General features: G+C 37.4%; 1 protein-coding gene across 2 annotated transcripts in view; it reads left to right on the plus strand.

The window, feature by feature from the left end:
- Positions 1–19,074, plus strand: part of UBE2U (ubiquitin conjugating enzyme E2 U) — a 70,750-nt gene that overhangs the window by 30,809 nt on the left and 20,867 nt on the right. The window contains exons 7-8 of one of the 2 annotated variants that reach the window (XM_065889910.1): positions 3,431–3,519; positions 11,014–11,095. In XM_065889910.1, the coding sequence (XP_065745982.1) occupies positions 3,431–3,519; positions 11,014–11,095 (171 nt within the window). Of the gene's footprint in view, positions 1–3,430; positions 3,520–11,013; positions 11,100–19,074 lie in introns of those variants that run through there. The other variant, XM_065889921.1, reaches the window with a different exon arrangement.

Here is a 19,074-nt window from a genome sequence, read left to right on the forward strand (position 1 = left end):
CAGACATGGAAATGTAATATTTTGGTACACTCAGGATCACTGGGAAGTTCCATGTGATGGAGCCTCCGGATGTGGAGATGAATGATGGAAGAAAAGGTTGGAAATGGCCAGATGATGAAGAACCTCAAATTCTATTTAAAAGTTGTTTATATGTCATCCTACAGAAGTATTTACCAACTGTGGCTTTCAAGCAGAGGCATGATAACCTGGAATAGGGAGAGACTGAGGTAGATGAACAATTAGGAAGCTGTTTAGAGTTTACAGGAGAAAAATGATGAGGTACTTACCCAAGGCAGTTGAGGAGACCAGCTGACACTGAGTGCTGAGGGATGCTGAACGCTTCCTTGGCTGTTTTTATGCATGTTCACAACCACCACTGGAGAAAGTTCTATCTCTGGAAACGTGGAGAGGTTAGGCTACGTGCCCGGAGTTACACAGCTAATAAGAAATGGGGCCAGAGTGTTTTAACCCAGGCCAGCTGATTCCAGAGCCTGTGCTCTTAGTCATGATACTGTTGAATACGTGACTAAATATTCAGAGATATTTAAGAATTTAGTCATCAGGCTTTGGCGATGGTTGGGATATTGCTTCCATGAAATAGCGCTGCCATGATTCTCTTCTTCCCTTAATGATCCTTTTGGTTTCTTTCACAGGCCCCCCCTTAACTGTGAATTGGTTTCTGCTCACTCTTTTCTAAACACTTACTTACTCTTTTGGAGTTTGTTTTCCCTAATGGCGTCATCTATCAACCTTTGTGTTGATTTGACCTACATTTCTTATTTCCAGTCCCAATTTCTCAGTCACACTCCTAAAGGTCATCACCTACAACCCATGTTTAAAATTAAACTCATATTTTACTTCGGTTTCTCTAGACGCTTTCTATTAATAGCAAAGCTAAGTGGTCTTCTGGGTTTTGGGAGAATATTTGACCCTCAAATTCCTTCACTTTTCACACCCTATCAGGCAACTGGTTCAGTCAATTCTTTAGCATTCTCGTAGATTCATCTCCTCCCCTTCCTGATCTTTGCTCCCACCCGAGTTTTAGCTCTCAGAATCTCTTGCCTGCGTTACTGAATTTATTTCCTAACTGGTCCCCCTACATTTAATCTCTCACATAATCCTCTCTGCATGCTAATGCCAGAGAAAACTCTTACTCAATCACTGATTTCATAGTTTACTTGCCTTATTTGAGAACTTCTGATTACTGTCTATCACCTAATAAATCAAGGTTACTGAATCGAGTCTAATCCATTCTCTGCCTAAATTTGAAGACCCAGCATTGCCTAGTTTCACCTATTTTTATCTAATTCCAATTCCTCTGAAATTGGAACTCTCTACTCTAGTCAATTATCTTGTTACTCTCACCTCTTCCCCCAACATCCTCTGTATGTAGGCAAGCACACACCATGCTCCTTGCCATCTAAGCTATTGCTAATACTGATTCCCTGGCCTAAAATGCCTCCTTCCTTTGTCCCAGGTCCATATCCAGGTGACACTTTCCCTAATGGCTCCAAAACAAAGTTACAGCTCCCTCCTCCAATTTTTTTTTGCTTATTGCCACTGCCAAAGAAATATCTGTCATTGTAGTCTCCAAATGTCTATGTTAAATGATGTAACAGTTTATTATGTTAATATATAAAGCTATTCTATTTAATAGTTCAGATATATATCTTATTTTCCCAACAGAATAATAATAAGCTGTGAGGTTCAGTTTAAAATTATGTCTTCTACTTTTTCATATTCATAATGCCAACAATAATACTCAATAAATTCCTGTTATTGGTTGAAACTATAAACACATGTATTTTTTTATGCCGTATACATCCCTTCATAGTTTATCTGAATAATAGTAAATGGTTACTGTTCTCTTATTTTAAGAGGCTATTTCCTTTATAGAATTGAAAGTGCAGATATTCCCAAATGTTTGAGGCATTCTGTTTTGTATATTCAAACTATACTAAAGTTATACCTTTTAGGGTAATATTTTTAATTATTCTAGGGGAATAAAAGAAAGCCCCTGAAGGCTAACAGCTTGAAATTGAACAGGACACCATTGGGAAGGGAGAGGGTCATGGGTCGTCATCAAACAGACAAAAAACAATGGAGACGATTGTGCCTGAAGATGGTGTATTTTTTTTTCACGAGACAGTATGTTGACAGTTTCCTTCCTCTTGGGTCATTGTTGTCTGCTAAGTGATCTGTGACAGCAAATTGATCACAAGCTTTTTCATGCAGGAGATATAATGCAACCTTTCATTTTGTTACCTCCAGTTGCCAAATGCTGAAACATTTCATTGGCAAATTAATGTTAGTTTAGTATATCATTTAGTAGTATAAAGCACGCATGTAGCTCTGGAAGCAATAATAGTAGTGATTAATTTATCTTTACCAAGTTTCAGATTTCTACTTAAGTGTGATTACAAAAGCAATAACACACTTGAAAAATGTTAGTCTTAAAATTAGGTGTCCGTAATTATCATTTAAATAAATGAATGCATTAACAAATTTAGATATTGCCCCCATTAATTTCAAAATTGAGTCAGCTATTAAGGTACCTATGATTTACCTATAAAAATTAATGCTAATAACCTATTATAACTGAAAATTTGCTTCTTCCTCCAAAGAGCTAGGAATTTAAAATTAAAACAGACATAAAGTCTTTTATATTTGATGTTTAAGCATCTGTTTAAGTCAGTTAATAGATGATTTCACATGTCTGAAAAATATCTGAAAGTAATGTTTTGTTTGTGGAGTGTTGAGAATCTCTGCATTCAAGAAGATTGTAAGAAAAAAATTGGAAATGCAGTTATTTAAGAGTAAGAGACTGTTTCATAGGTCCCGTTTAATACTTTGTAACAGTCTTTGCTCTCCCATTAGGATTTGGTAATATTAGCACAGGGAAGGAAATGTGCTGGCAGTAATATTAGAAAAGAGTTGTTTATTTTCCCTCATTGAAAGTGGCCAGATTCTGTGTAAAGATTAAACTAATCTCAATTCTGGTGTTTCATTTCTCCTCATAATAAAAAGAAAATAAAGGTGATTTTACTAAAATTTGGCATAGAAATTTAAGAAAGTTGTTTATCGTAGAAAGAGAAAATGTACAGCTATGATGTTTTATTTAAAGTTCTTTTCAATGTTAGTCATGAAAGGCACAGTTATCTTAAACCTATATTTTTCTTTTTATAATATGCACATGGATGCACATTTACATTTATTATAGAAAACTGGTTTGGTTAGACCTTTTTTAGTGATTTGCATGTATTCGTGGAAAATTATGTTAGATTCATTTGTTAGAAATAACTATGTGAGAATTTGCAGATCAGCCTGATGTCTTGTGACAAGGTATCTGAAAGAGTCCACTCTGATAAAAATAATTTTAAAAAGCAAACTTTCATGCTACTCACTGTCTGATCTTATGTTGTATTTTCAGATCAATTAAATCAGTCTCATTTTATGATTACTACAAGACATGGTCTGGAATAGCCACATCAAAAGCCACAGAATATTACAGAACTCCATGTAAGGTGATCTAACCTTGTCGTATTTTTGAGGGGAGGGGGGTTGGTATATTAATCTCAACATTCTCAGCTTGTCTTGCTTTCGAAGACTAGTTGACACATATTTGGAATCTGAGGGTGATAAACTTCTTTGTTGGCTCTATATACTAATCATTCAACAACTGTTCATTTAGTCCCTCTTTTGTAAAGAGTCCTGGACTGAAGTCTGATTAAAAGCCCAAAGGAAAGATAGGCAATTGGACGAATAAAAGACAAAGTTCTCAGTCTTTTGAGCTTTACTTTACACCCTTTACCCCAGAAGGAAACCTTCATAGCAGGAGGAAACTTTTTGGTGCTAAACACAATTATCCCCAAAGCCAGAGATATTATTAAGTAGAAAGACAGCAAGAAAACCTGGGGATGCTCAATTACATCAGTCGAAGGAAAAATCATCTGTTACCATCATACATTAAGAACTAGAAAGATGGAATAGGAGAGCTGGACAACTTTTTGGTCCCATTTAATCTAATCTTTAGAGTACTGTTTCATTATTTGTATCAAAGTAGGTTAGCCAGTCGGCACACATTTACTGAAATACGACTTTGCTTCAGCTATCCTGCAAAATGGTACATTCTGAAGTTATCAGTGACTTCCGAATTCCCAGATTCAGTGATTACATTTTTTTAGTCTTTATCTTACTTGAAATCCTATTGGCTATGCTCTCCTTGAGTTAGAAGACACCATGTATCCATGGTTTTCCTCTTACCTTCCTAAGCGCTCCTCTGCCTCTTTCCTTAGCAATAACTTCTTCATTCAGTATTCTCTGCCCAGCTCTCTTTGAGAGACCTCATCCATCGCTATGATTTTCATTAGCCCACATGCCAGTAATTCCTAAAGCCTCATCTCTAGCCAGGCTCTCTTCTGAATTCTGAATGCATATTTACAACTGTGTAATAAGGCACCTCATACCCAAGATGTCCCAAAGTGAATTCATTATGTTGCTCCAAAACCTATTCTCCCTCCTTCATTACCTCTCTTGGTTAGTGGTAGATCACCGTTCTAGCATTTACTTGCCAAGCCAGAATCATAGACATTTCCTAGTCCTCTTTATCTCCCTTATTAAGCCTTACTGATTTTATCTCCTGCAACATTACAAATGTTTCCCCTCTACTCGACCTCCATGACCACTGCCTTAATTTGTGGTCTCATCGTGTTTCATCTCATCATTGTGATAGTCTACTAATTGGTTTTAAGAGAACAAAATATCACCCAGGAAAAAAAAATCATATCTAGTTTTAAGACACAAATTAGAGCAAAAAGGAGTACTAAGCTTAATAAATATGAAAATGTGAGGTCAATAATTTCTAAGAAATTACTTGTTCTTTCAGGATGTTGGTTATTAGTAACTTTTTGTGATTACACATTATCTTCCTCACTGACTCGTAAATTAGTGATTAAGAAAAATAACTTGTTCAAGGTGCTTTAAGGAGTAGTCTTTAACAACACTATCAGTGTAAGAGTTTTATTGATTTTGATACCAGATTACATGAACGTTTACTTCATTTAAAATATTTTGATTGAGTGCTTCTTAGTCAATTCAGCAAACACATCTTGAGTACTTGCTATGTAAGAGGCTCTGAGGAGCTCAGATGGGTTCCAGGAGGTGATAACCCTTAACAGATGTGGTGTCAAGAGGCAGTTGGCATGCTCCAGGGAATGATTCAGCGTCCAACTCCTTCAACCAAAAAACAAACAGATTGTTATAGGATGGTGCTTTATGGAATAACGTGTAAATGTATGAAGGCTCTTGGAAACTCCAGACTGCTAGGAAAAAAACAGAAGCACATGCCCAAACAAAGAAATTCCGAAATGATTGTCTTATAATAAAGAATAATTTAAAAATGGAAGTAATAATGAAGTATCACTGGCTACAATTTCTTCTTCAAAAGAGTTTGACACCAAAATATTTAAGTTGGTTCTTGTTTCTACATCTGTCACTAACCTAGTATGTAATTCATTTCTCTTTATGAAGGCAATAGCTGGTAATGGTTACCTCTAGCCCAGAAGAATTTCAGAGACTTTGATTCTAGCCCTTGGTGCAAGATTTCACAATCGCTCTGCCTCTCTTTCCTACAGAGATTTGTCATAAGAATGTTTCAAAAGCTTTCCTTCAATAATAACCGGCACTTAATTAAAAAAAATTAAATGTAAACCTTACATGTGCTGCTGGCCAATTTTGTCTTTGGATAGTTCAACTGGATGAGATCCAATACTATCTTTTTTAATGGCTTAATTTCCTGGCAATAAGAAAGATGAAGCTGTTAGATTATAGAATGCTTCTTTAACTACTCAGAAATAAAGGGGGAACTTCTAATAACTTCCTTTTCTACAGTTATATTTTTATCACTGGAAAGATTATTAAACTCTTGTGCATATTTTTGAAAGCTTTTCATTTTACGAATAGTGATGAGTAAGGTTATATTATGATTTTTTTTTTTTTTTTTCGGTACGCGGGCCTTTCACTGTTGTGGCCTCTCCCGTTGCGGGATGCGCAGGCTCAGCGGCCATGGCTCACGGGCCCAGTCGCTCCGTGGCATGTGGGATCTTCCCAGACCGGGGCACAAATCCGTGTCCCCTGCATCGGCAGGCGGACTCTCAACCACTGCGCCACCAGGGAAGCCCTATATTATGCTTTTGAGTATCAACTCTATTGCAAAGCTTTGTGCCACAAATCTATACATGGTCACGTATGCCATAATACTAGTAAGTTTATCCTTGTATAACACAGTTTACAGAGTATAGTCCGTATTGTTTTTCTTGTTTATTTTTAATTGAGGTATAGTTGATATACAATCTTATGTAAGTTTCAGGCATACAACTTAGTGATTCACAATTCTTAAAGGTTACTGTCTGCTTATAGTTATTATAAAATATTGGCTATATTCCCTGTGTTGTACAATATATTCTTGTAGCTTATTTATTTTATGCATAGTAGTTTGTACCTCTTAATCTGTATTTTTTTAATCATCCCAATCTTATTGTCCTTTTATTCACTTATCAACCAATATTTATTGAACACCTAGTATATGTCATGCAGAGTTGTATATCAACCCAATGAGCTCGGCATTATTATTACTCTGTTTTACACATGAGAAAACCAAGACCAAAGGAAGCTAAGTAATTTACCTAAGGTCACACATGGGCTATCATATATTGGTAAGAGTGTAAATTCTGGATACATATTGCCAGGGTTTAATCCTGGCTCTGCAATTTACTAGCTGTGTGACCTTGGATAAGTTTCTTAACCTCTCTATGTCCCAGTTCTCTCATCTGTAAAATGAGAATAATCACAGAACGTACATCATAACGTTGAAGCGCTATAATGGTGCCTAGTGCATAGTGAGTGCTCAGTAAGTGTGGCTAATATTTATTAGTACAAGTGGGCTGTGGCCCAAAGACTTGAACCAAGTCCTCTGACTCCATATTTGTTCTTCCCTCTATATTATATTGCCTCTATAATATGATATAAAATTGTAATTTCTGTATAACTTGAGATTTAAATTCAAACTCTGAAGTATGTGCAGTACGTTTTCAGTAATTAGAATGATTTGCTCATAATCATAGACAATCATATGGGAAAATGTACTGACGATCCACTATTCTCTGTCCATCACTACAGAATGGCAAATTAAAAGTTTGGCAGAGAACAAACCAATACATCTGGCTGTGGGGCAACAGCAGCTTAATGACAGAATATGATCCCCATAAGGAAATGTTTATGTTATACAAAAAGAATTCCTTCAAATCAGTGTACCCTGTAATAGTGAGCGGAGGCTTCCTGATGTTTCTTCTTTGCTGTCATCAGGACAGACCAAACAGCCTGAAGCATCATGGGAATGCTTGCTTTCACCTTAGGATACTTTCATTCCTTGAGTCTTTGAGCTAGCAGTGAGGGCAAATGTCTCCAGAAATGCATTTAGATGCAAGAAGCAGTATCATCAACTTCTAATGCAGTGGTCTCAGTCTTGACTGCTCCTTAGAACCACCAGAGGAGCTCGTGCACATTCCCCGTGTACAGGGTGCACCCCCAGACCAATTACAGTAGGATCTTTGGGAGCAGGACCAGGGGGTAGTAGTTTTTACAGCTGCCCAGGTGGTTACAGTGTGCAAGCCAATGGAAAAGCCCTAGTGGGAAGAACCTGATATCAGAAGTTAGAGACTCCTAGCCTTATACTAGTTTTGCAGACACAGTTAAGTGAATTTAGGTTAGTCATTTAACCTAATTTAGGTTAGTCTTTGTACCTCATTTTTCATTTCTATTCATTGACAAGAATATTCAACTCTATTTTAAGTTCCTCTGTGGTTAGCATAAGATAGTATATGTGAAAATAAAACATGCCAAGGTAAGTTAGTGCTTATATATTTCTTTGGACACAACAGTCCCAGAGTGGAAGAAAATTTTTCAGATCAACCTATACAGATGTTGGACAATAGGTGTGTCATAGAAAAAGCAGAGTAGAAGCAATGTCCAGTAATCCTCAGAAGGAAAGGAAGGAAGAAATGTACTATGGAGGCAATAGAGGATGCTTTTCTACACAGATTACAAAACTGCCCCAAGGGCAAGGTATGATAGTGATGGGGGGGGTGGATTTTAACTTCAAGAAGTTCTGACAAAATTTCACTGGTCCTCATTTCTTCATTATTTCCCTCCCATCAACATCATCCACTGAGCATCTTCTATGTCTATCAATGGGCTTTGTTGAAGACAAGAACATAAGTATTATGATAAGCTTTTTGAGGCATTTACAGTCAGATGGTAGGAGACAGATGAGTGAAAAAATTATGGGGATAAAATAGGAAGTGTTAAAAGTTTGTACAGATACTGTGGCATATTTCATCTCTTGGATAATAGAGAAAGCGTTGGAGAAAATGAGTCAATAATATAAAAGAAATGAGAACACAGTAAGTCCCCTACATACAAACGAGTTCCGTTCCGAGAGCGTGTTCGTAAGTCCAGTTTGTTCATAAGTCCAACAAAGTTAGCCTAGGTACCCAACTAACACGATCAGCTACATACTGCTGCTTTTATGCTTGCCTCCAGATATTCTGGGCTTGAAATAAAGATACTGTATTACTGTACTCTACGCCAAAAGTACACAAAAGCACAACCACTTGTAGAGTATGCACGCATGTGACAGTGTACACCAGACACATGAACTAACTTACATGATTGGACATGCGAATGCATGTTTGCATCTTTGACAGTTCCCAACTTGAAGGTTCGTATGTCGGGGACTTACTGTACTCAGGAAAGATAATCATGCCATTTGGGGTTTCATAATATAGAAGGAAGAGACTGCCATACATATTCAAATAGAAAATGTAGGGACAGCAGTTCCAAAAAATTAAGGAAAGACATGGATTATCCTTGAATAGAAACATCGACCTAGTGGTTAGGATTTGGCTCTTTCACTGCTATGGCCTGGGTTCAATACCTGGTCAGGGAACTTAACATCAAATAAATTTTAAATTTTGTTTAGGTAGTAATGAATAGTACATGTGAGAACACATTACTCAACCTTTCTGTGTCTGTCTGTTCATCTGTGAAGTGGGTATTATAATGGTAAGCACTGCATATCTACTTTACAAGTACCCCCATATATAGTAAGAATTCTATTAATATTAATTATTATAATCATCTAAAGGAAATAATCCTGCTAAGAACTCTGGGGAGTACAGATTTGCTTCCTTAAAGGAAGGAAGGAATATATTCCAAATAATAATAAAGAGTATTAATGAAGTCTATAAGAATATGTATGTATGTGTGTTTGTTTGAAGAAGATAAAGAATAGATTGGAACATTGCTGGTGAATATCATGTAATATTAATAGAAGAAAAGGAGAATTATTCAGTTTAAATGTTTTCTCTATCAATGACAGTTTCATCAAGCTGGAAGGGGTTAATTTATCATTGTTAAGAAGTAAGCTCCGGGGCTTCCCTGGTGGCGCAGTGGTTGGGAGTCCGCCTGCCGATGCAGGGGACACGGGTTCGTGCCACGGTCTGGGAAGATCCCACATGCCACGGAGCGGCTGGGCCCGTGAGCCATGGCCGCTGAGCCTGCGCGTCCGGAGCCTGTGGCCCGCGTAACGCAAAAAAAAAAAAAAAAAAAAAAAGAAGCTCCAGATAGAGACAGGACTGGTGGGGAGCATCTGGTTGGTTAAATAGATCAGGACTATAAACCCAGGACAATTAGAGGGAGAAGAGAGAGCGAGACAGAGAGAGAGAAAGCACACAAGTGAACAGGGGAGGGAGTGGGGAGAAAAGGAAGGATATATATGTGCGTGTGTGAATGATCTGGATTAATAGTATTTTGTGTAAAAACTGCCAGTGCTTAAGCATAGTAGGTTTTCCGTAAATTTTATGTGAATTTGATTGAAGGCCTAAGGCTTATAATTAACCACAAACATATGAGCCGGTGGTATAATGTGATTTCCAGAAAATACTAATGCATATCTGAGCTAAATTGAGAGAAGTCCAGCACACAGATGGAGGGAGGTAGCAATCCCACCTGCATCTTGCTATTGATATGAAATCAAGATTCTGAGCCAGTTCGGGATGAAAACTTTAATAGGAATATCAACAAAGTTCACCACCAAGATGAGGATGGTTAGGTCTCTAGAAAATCATGACTTAAGAAAAAGTTGAAGGAACTGAGGCTGCCCTGAGAGCTATCTTCAAATATTAGAGGGATCCTTTCCATAGGGGAGGGATAAATTTACTCAGAATTGCTGAGGAGGTCAGAAGGAGGAGCAGTGGAAACTCAGCCCTCAGATTAAGGAAGGACATTGTGACCTCGGTAACTGTCAATGAAACCGGCAGTCTCCCAATAACAAAGAGACAAGGGGGCTTCCCTGGTGGCGCAGTGGTTGAGAGTCCGCCTGCCGATGCAGGGGACATGGGTTCGTGCCCCGGTCTGGGAAGATCCCACATGCCGCGGAGCGGCTGGGCCCGTGAGCCATGGCCACTGGGCCTGCGGGTCCGGAGCCTGTGCTCCACAACGGAAGAGGCCACAACAGTGAGAGGCCCGCATACCGCAAAAAAAAGAGAGACAAGGGATTCATTTAGAGGCTGGATGATCATCTGTTGCAGATTCTTGCTTTGTAGAAGATCAAGATCTGTAATGTCACTTTCAAACTCCCTGATTTTATTTTTTCCCTTGAAGTGCTGCATTAGAATTTTGTTAACCTATGGTATCAGTTTCTGTATGAGTTATTTTAAAACTATCCTCGTTTCTATAAATGATATATAAACAAATATCATGATAAGTTACAAAGTCACAATCTGTTTGTTTCAAAAAAAGAAATTTGGAGAGTGTCTGAGGATTGTAATGTGACTTGAACGATAATAGTATGTGTTATTGCCACATACTAACTTAAGGAGAAATAAATTATTGTAAACTTTAAACTATTATTAAAGAATGTATGCATAGCTCCTTTGAAAAATATTCTAATTTCAGTGCTTGAAGATCCAAATTTCATTGGAGAGTATTACAAATGGAAGAAAAATGAGCTAAGACGACCTAAAGAATGGGGTTTAAAGTAAGTAATTTTAACTGTCTAGAATATTATCCTATGAACTTGAAATATCTATTATTCACTTTCTACTAACTGAACTATCAGAGGAAACCCATTGGATTTCTTTTAAACATAAGAACAAAAATAAGAGGTATCATTTTGTCCTTTCACATGAACCCAGGTGGGAAACAGCTTTGCTATCTCGCGGCTGCCAAAGGTGGGGGATAGAACATGACCCACAGTGAAGGAATCCCACAATACCTTTCCTATTAATCTTCTTATTTCCATTCTTAACCTTATCAAAATAGAACTTAGAAACAGGAAAAAAGAAAAACCAGCCTGTTTACATATCACCAGTTAGTATTTCTTTCTTCTCCTGGTTCCAAACACCTTTTCCTCTTTTCAGAGATGGATTTCTCACTCAGGGACCAAATATATTAAATCTAGTGAGGAAGTCTGTAATTAAATACAAAGATAAATTATTACAATATCTTTTGGAATGATTGACTCTTGGACCACATTAAGGAAGGGACCTTAATCTCATCTTCAGTCTCTTGACTCCTAAAGGCAGTTTTTCTGCTTCATCATGTTAGAGCACAGATTCCATCTCAGCTCTGTGGTACTGGCTGTGTTGCAGTGGTCATCTATTCTGGAGGGCTTATTGCAAAGCATTCAGTGAATGTGCTACCACAAAGCTAGGGGAATTAAAGTTCCTATTTTTTGTATTTACATCATTTTTATTAGCTCCTTGTTAGCATTGTGACCTCTTTTCTAGATGAAAATAATAGGATTAATAAAAACAATGTGCTGTATTTTGAATTTGTGTAGAAATCAAGGCTCTTAAAATAGACTTTCCTATCCTTTAATATCATAGTTCAGATTGGATTTTTTGGTTAGATATTCTTTTTTCAGCTGATTTCTGCAGCAACTTTCCTTCAAGCCAAAGGGGAGGAAAGCTTTTGCATTAGAAACTTTTCTGCTTTCAGAGTAAATTATAAGCAGTAGAAAAGTTTTTATGAAGCAGAAGTTGAAGAAGTGTCAGCATGGTTTTTTTCTTGAAGGCATGTTTCAAGTTTCATTTAAAGAAACCTACTTAGAATATAAGGTTAATTTTGCTGTGACATGACTTCCTTTTTGATTTCCTTTAACAGAACTGCTTTGTTTTATTTGTTTGATTATTGATTCATTATGTAAGGCCAGCATCCCACAGAACCCCAAAATGTAGAAAAAGTAGGACCATGTCATTTTCAACTTATCCACCCACTTCTCCATATGGCTGAAATAATTGTGAACTGTTTGAATGCTAGAACATTTTCCTAAATACATTATTTTGAAGTTATAGGTCAAATTATCATGTGCGTGGTGACCCTGTCAGAATAAAACTCTCACACCTTATGCCATCTGGTGGTTGAAGAGAATATATTTAGATCAGATGATAACAAAACATTAATTTAAACATTATTTAAATAAAGTGTCTAAAAGATATTACATTTATCTACATAATTTTATTACAGCATAAATATTTGAGCATGCAAAAATATAAAGTATGGTGGAATCAACTTCTTTTTAAATAATTATTAAAAGTCTCATGTTCATCAAATACATGAGGTATAGCAAAGTGGTCAATTCAGAGTTTCAAGTAGGAAATGTTTGGGAATCTATGCAAGTGAGTAATTGGTCTATGTGTGCATGCAATATAATACCTTTTGCATCTCTCTGTTTTTAATATTTGAAAACAGAGAAAACTTTCCTCACGCTGAAATGTCCCCTTTAAAAAAACCCAGAAAATGCAAATTGAGAGCCTTTCATCTGCAGAGCCTTCAGGAAAAAGAGAGACATATCTCTCCTGCCTCACACCCCTCCTCCTACTGTCCTCCCATCCCCTCATCAATCAAGACCCGATTCTTAAGCTATCCTAAATTCTTTTTTCTTTCCCCCCACTATTGTTTGGGAACATAAGATCTTCTCACCACGTTGTGCTTTCTGTCTGGGATATCTTTCCCAGCAGAGTCTCAAGTTAGGATTCAGTCTGAGTTAAAAGGTGGAACATGGGGTGCTTAAATGCAGGGACACAGGAGCAAGACTCTTTGCATCTGAATCCTGGCTCTGCCAATTACCAACTCCGTGACCTCCGGCATGTTATCTGACTGCTTTGTCCCTCAGTTTCCTTATCTGTTAAATGGCAGTAATAACTCTACCCACCTCCCAAGGAGACTGTGACAATTAAATACACTATTTTACACATAAATACACTACACTACACATAAATTGCTTCAAACAGTATCTGGTACGTAGGAAGTACTCGAGTTTCGCTATTATTCATGCTTTTCCTACTGTGGCCCTAGTTCAGTTCTCACATGGAAAATCTTTCTTTGGAGGCAGCATGGGAAAGGGCATGGGCTGTAGTGTCAGATAGATCTTGGAGAAATTCTTACCCTCTCTGAGCTTGTCTCCTTATCTGTTCAAAGGAGATATTACCTACCTTGCAAACTTGTTTTGCATTGGTTCTCTTGAATGAGATCATATGTATATATATAAACCACATAGTGTTGACGCATGGACATTCAATAAATATTAGTTCCCAAGGAGAGGGGGTGACAAAAGCCCATGTCCCCCAACATTTTCAGAGAATAAAAATAGAAGTGTAAAAAAATTGTGAAATTTTCTCAGTCTAGAAAACAGCACCTATCATAACCACATTTATTTTAGCCCCATTATGCCCTTGGTTCTTTTCCCTTCTCCGTCTTGTCATCTTTTCAGCCTGGCAAAGTGCTCCACAAGGATGGCATGAAGATCCAGCTCCACTGTGTCTTGTGGAATGGTCCGTGATTCAGGCTCCCATGTCCCCCCATCCTCTCCTTCTGTAGCAGTCTGTTCCTGTCTCTTTCAGCGCCTGTGGTGGGGAGATTCATCTGTTCGTGCAGAGTGACCAGGGCAGGACTGTTCTTGTAGCTTTGTATCCTCTGCAGTTAGCCTGGTACCTGGCACTCACTTAGTGTTTCTTGAATGATGCATACTTACCCTGTTTCCCCACTTAATAGGAGGATTAAATGTGAAGGCAGTTACTTTTAGGAAAAGTGAAATGAAGGTGCCCATTCTAATGTAGAGATCATGGTTATACTTTGGGTATTCTAAGGGTATAGGCATAGAACAGTGATTGAAAACTGGAAATATAAATGACTGTCATGAATATTTTATGCAAATTCTTAAGTTTTACACATGTTTTTAGTTAGTATTAATAGGAACTCATTGGCATTATAGGCAACTCAAAAATATTCATGAACTGATCATTTGGTTTGGCGTTCATTTCTAAGGCCTTTTTTTTCTTTCCTATTGCCTTGCCGGTCTTTTGGCTATTCCTGCAAATACTTTATTTCTACCAAGACATGGGAAAGAATATGAATCTAGAATCTAATCAATAGTTCATATTTATTTTCTCAGGAGAAAGTGAAAGATACAAAGTCAGAAAGCAGTAGAGGCTATTCTTTTGACTATCCTTACTTAAGCACATATAACACTACTTTTACATCATACTCTATACCCAGTGATTGCTAATATGGTCATGGAAAGAACTATGCCAGTTGTCTAAGCTTTGTCAAGCAGCAAGTTATCTAAATAAAAGTTGTCAATTCTGGAGAAGTTTTACATTCTATGTAGCTTCAGGAAAGAATATTGCCCTTGTCCCTACTTTGAAGTATCTATACAAAGGAAACCAGAACTAATATGGCGAAGCACCTACTGTGTGCCAGGCATTCTCCCTTCATTTCCTAACATAATACTGGCCACACTGTGGAGTGGACAGTTATACTTCTAAGTGTAAGCACACGCCTCTAAATGTAACCCACGAGACTATCTATCAGCCTCCTTCAAAGACACAACAAATCAACCGACACTCAAAGTCAGACCACTTCCCTTATTATACAGACATAGCTTCAAGAGAAGGTTCCTGGCCTCCCTTTTCAACTGGATTGTCACCCCTAGGTTTCTGTACAGAAATTGTGGAAAACTAGAGGTAGCTCTATCTGTAGTTTACTAATGAGAGAAACATGAGGCACAAAGAGATTAACCAACTTGCCCAGTTATTGATAAACATATTGTTTTTGAAAACTAAAACTTTATTTCCTATCTGCCATTAATATGTGCTGATTAAAAGCTTAAGTTTTTCAGGTAAATGTAAAAATATTGCCCACCCAGTTGCTAGCACAAAGTCTGCTTTTGTGGAAACGTTTTGCAGTTTTTCAGTCAATCTTAAATTCTATTATTAAGCAATGTTATTTCCTTTTTCCTTCTATATAAAATAATTAGCATGTGTTATATCAAATACCAACATAAAATATTCTTATATTTATAAAATAAACTCTTAGTTGTACTGTGTTTTAAATTAAGGAGTTAATATATATTATTTCTAAGTTCCTGTAGTGTCTGATTTTTTTTTTTTTTAGTGTCTGATTTTTGAGTGTATGTTTTAACTCACAAAAATATGTGATCTTCCTCTAGCATAGCTATGTTTGATTCCAATTTCTCCAATTATATAGAAAATATTTATGATGAGTACATTAACTTAATGTATATTTATGCTATCCTTTCAGGGCTATTGAAGTTAAACATTGTTTTTGTAGGTTTACGTAATTATATATTTAATGCATTTTTAAGTAGAAATGCTAGTTTTTTATTCCCCAAAGATTAAACCTTGAATGCCATCTAGTGGTTAAAGAGAGAATTGGCATTAGAATGAGCATGGGAAATGTCCCTTTTAAAATAAAGACCTGCATACAGAGTGAAGTCAGAAAGAGAAAAACAAATACCGTATGCTAACACATACATATGGAATCTAAGAAAAAAAAATGGTTCTGAAGAACCTAGGGGCAGGACAGGAATAAAGACGCAGATGTAGAGAATGGAATTGAGGACACGGGGAGTGGGAAGGGTAAGCTGGGATGAAGTGAGAGTGGCATGGACGTATATACACTACCAAATGTAAAATAGATAGCTAGTGGAAAGCAGCCGCAGAGCACAGGGAGATCAGCTCGGTGCTTTGTGACTACCTGAGGGGGGGCGGGATAGGGAGGGTGGGAGGGAGACGCAAAAGGAAGGGGATATGAGGATATAGGTATATGTATAGCTGATTCACTTTGTTATAAAGCAGAAACTAACACACCATTGTAAAGCAATTATACTCAAAGATGTTAAAAAAATTAAAATAAATAAATAAAAAATAAAATAAAGACATGGAACAAATTAGACAAAGAGGAAAATTCCTTTTAAAAAATAATTTTGCTTAATCTCTGCTTAGATGTTTTTAGAGACAGGAAGCTCAGTACTTCAGGAACATTCAAATAGCTCTAATCTTCCTTATTTCTAGCTTAAATCCAGCACCTTGTGATATTCAACCATTCCACATTTCTTTCATTCATTTAACAGACTTTCTTGAACACCTACCATGTGCTTTTACATTTGTCTGCAAAACCATCCAGAAAATGAGAAATTATCTCCATTTGATACAGAATATTTTAACAGAAAAAAATTAAAAAACAAACTCCCTAAGGTCACACACTCAGTAAGTGACAGAGCTGAAATTCAAATCCAGGCCTACCAGATGCTACAATGAATGCTTTGTTTGATTAGATCCAGAATCAGCTCAGACACTGAGGATCCAGGCTTGGCTTTGGATATGGGTAGAAGACATGATTCAAGGGGTGCTGCTGTGGCAGAAAAGAAAGTACTGCCTCTTGTCCTGGGAAACAACACAAATAAAGCTCTTCTGTTTTGTGGACTTGCCCTCTAAGTCTCAGAAAATAGCCGTCATGTCTTTCTCCCACCTCCTCTTAAGTTTTCTATTTTTAGAATAAACACACCCAGTTCTCTCAACTATTTTTTTCAATGAATTTAATACTCTTTATTGTTTCCCTTTTATGGATATGATTCATTTAATCGGTTTTTCTCTCAGAATGTTGCCCTCACATTTTACCATGGATTTCTGGTTGTAGCACAGAATCTGCTGGATCCTCCTTTATTACCAACAGCATGGCTTAAGGCTGCGTCCCCTTACATCTCTCTTCAGAATGAGGGGTTCTGAGTCAAATACACATACTGGGCTTCCCCCCACCAAGGGAATCTCTTCTTTGGCTCTGCTCCCACGTAGAATACTCTTTTGAGGGAGGGGTCTCTCTGTCTCTTGCTCTCTCTCCCTCTCCCCCTTGCCCACCCCTGCAACAACCTACCCCATTCCCCCCGTTTCCCCTGACACCTCCCACTCCTCGTGGGCACAGAAATGCGATGCATGGATCGGCTTAGGCCTTGGTCTGAGCAGGGCTGAGAGTAAGGAGAGCTAAGGTTCCCTATAGGCATATTAGATTATATTTTACGTGAAGGGAAGAATAAAAAGGAAGCCAAGAAGTTCCCTTAGAACATGTTACCAGAAATCTGATTACTAGATGCAATAAGTTTTATGATGCTTGTTATGTTCATAGAGTGACTTCTCAAGAACGTGTAGCAGTTTACAGAGCCCCCAAAATGATATGAGAATTGAATATGAACAAGCATTAGGGTTTTCTCTTTTACTTTTTTTTTGCGGTATGCGGGCCTCTCACTGTTGTGGCCTCTCCCGTTGCAGAGCACAGGCTCTGGACGTGCAGGCTCAGCGGCCATGGCTCACGGGCCCAGCCGCTCCGCGGCACGTGGGATCTTCCCGGACCGGGGCACGAACCTGCATCCCCTGCATCGGCAGGCAGACTCTCAACCACTGCGCCTCTCAACCACTGCGCCACCAGGGAAGCCCCTCTTTTACTTTTAACTTAATAATTATGGCACCTTCCCTTATAGTCATTTTAATTGCAATTTAAAAATGGTGACAATAAACAGTTTTGTTTCTATAATTTATGTTTTCAGTTAGAAAAAGGCAAATGTTTGAATGAAAAAGGAAATATCAATAGTATGTAGTTTTTTGAGGACAAAGAGTTATCATAGGAGAAAAGGTATAGATCAAGTAATATTGTTTTCTAACTAAAGTCATGTTTGCCTCGAGGAAAATAAGATTCTAATGATCTTGTTTGTTTTGGAATTCACACAGGGCTCACAGAGGCTAGAAATAGTTTGCGTTCCTGCTAGTTAGAGTGGCAAAAACTCTTAATACAAAGGGCGTTGGATGGAGACTTCAGAAGGGTCATGCCTTAGGAGTAGGGCTGTATTTGTCTCCAAATAAAGGCTATTTTAGACCCATATGGAAGGCTAAACACAAACCTTGCAGTACTAAACTGATTTGTAAGATACTGAACTTCATGCCAGAACAATGGACAACTATATATAAAGGAAAATAACAAAATTCAGCACCCAGCAACATAAAATTTACATTGTCCATCACCCCATCAAAAATGACAAGTCGTACAAAAAAACAGGAAAATATAATCCATAACCAAAAGAAAATATATCAATATAAATACATTCATAAATAATAGAGATGATAGAATTAGTAGATATGGACCTTAACGCAGCTTTTATACATCTTATAAAATATACTCAAGGATCTAAAGAAAGTCATGAATGTGATGAAAAGTAATGGAAGATATACAAAAGACTGATGGAACAGCTAGAGATAAAATAAATAAAAAATGTTTTAAATACACGGTGTATGGAAAGAACAGCAAGTTAGATACTGAAGAAGAAATGACTCATGAACTTGAAAATGTAGCAATATAAACTCTTGAAAATAAGCGTAGAGAGAAAAAAGACTAAGAAACAAAGCCTCAGTGAGCTATGGGACACAGTTTAGTGGTGTGAGATACATGTAATTGGTGTTCCAAAGAAACTGACAGAAAAAAATAAATGAAATAATTATGGCTGAAAATTTTCCAAATTTGATAAAAAATATAAACTCAGAGACCAAGAAGCTCAATAAGTCCCAAGAAGCAGAAGTACAAAGAAACCATTCCAAGGCACATCGTAATCAAATTGCTGTAACTCAGTGATAAAGAGAAAAATCTCAAAAGCAATAAAGGATAAAAACA

Source organism: Phocoena phocoena, chromosome 1 (genome assembly GCF_963924675.1).
Source record: "Phocoena phocoena chromosome 1, mPhoPho1.1, whole genome shotgun sequence".
Taxonomy (NCBI): Eukaryota; Metazoa; Chordata; class Mammalia; order Artiodactyla; family Phocoenidae; genus Phocoena; species Phocoena phocoena.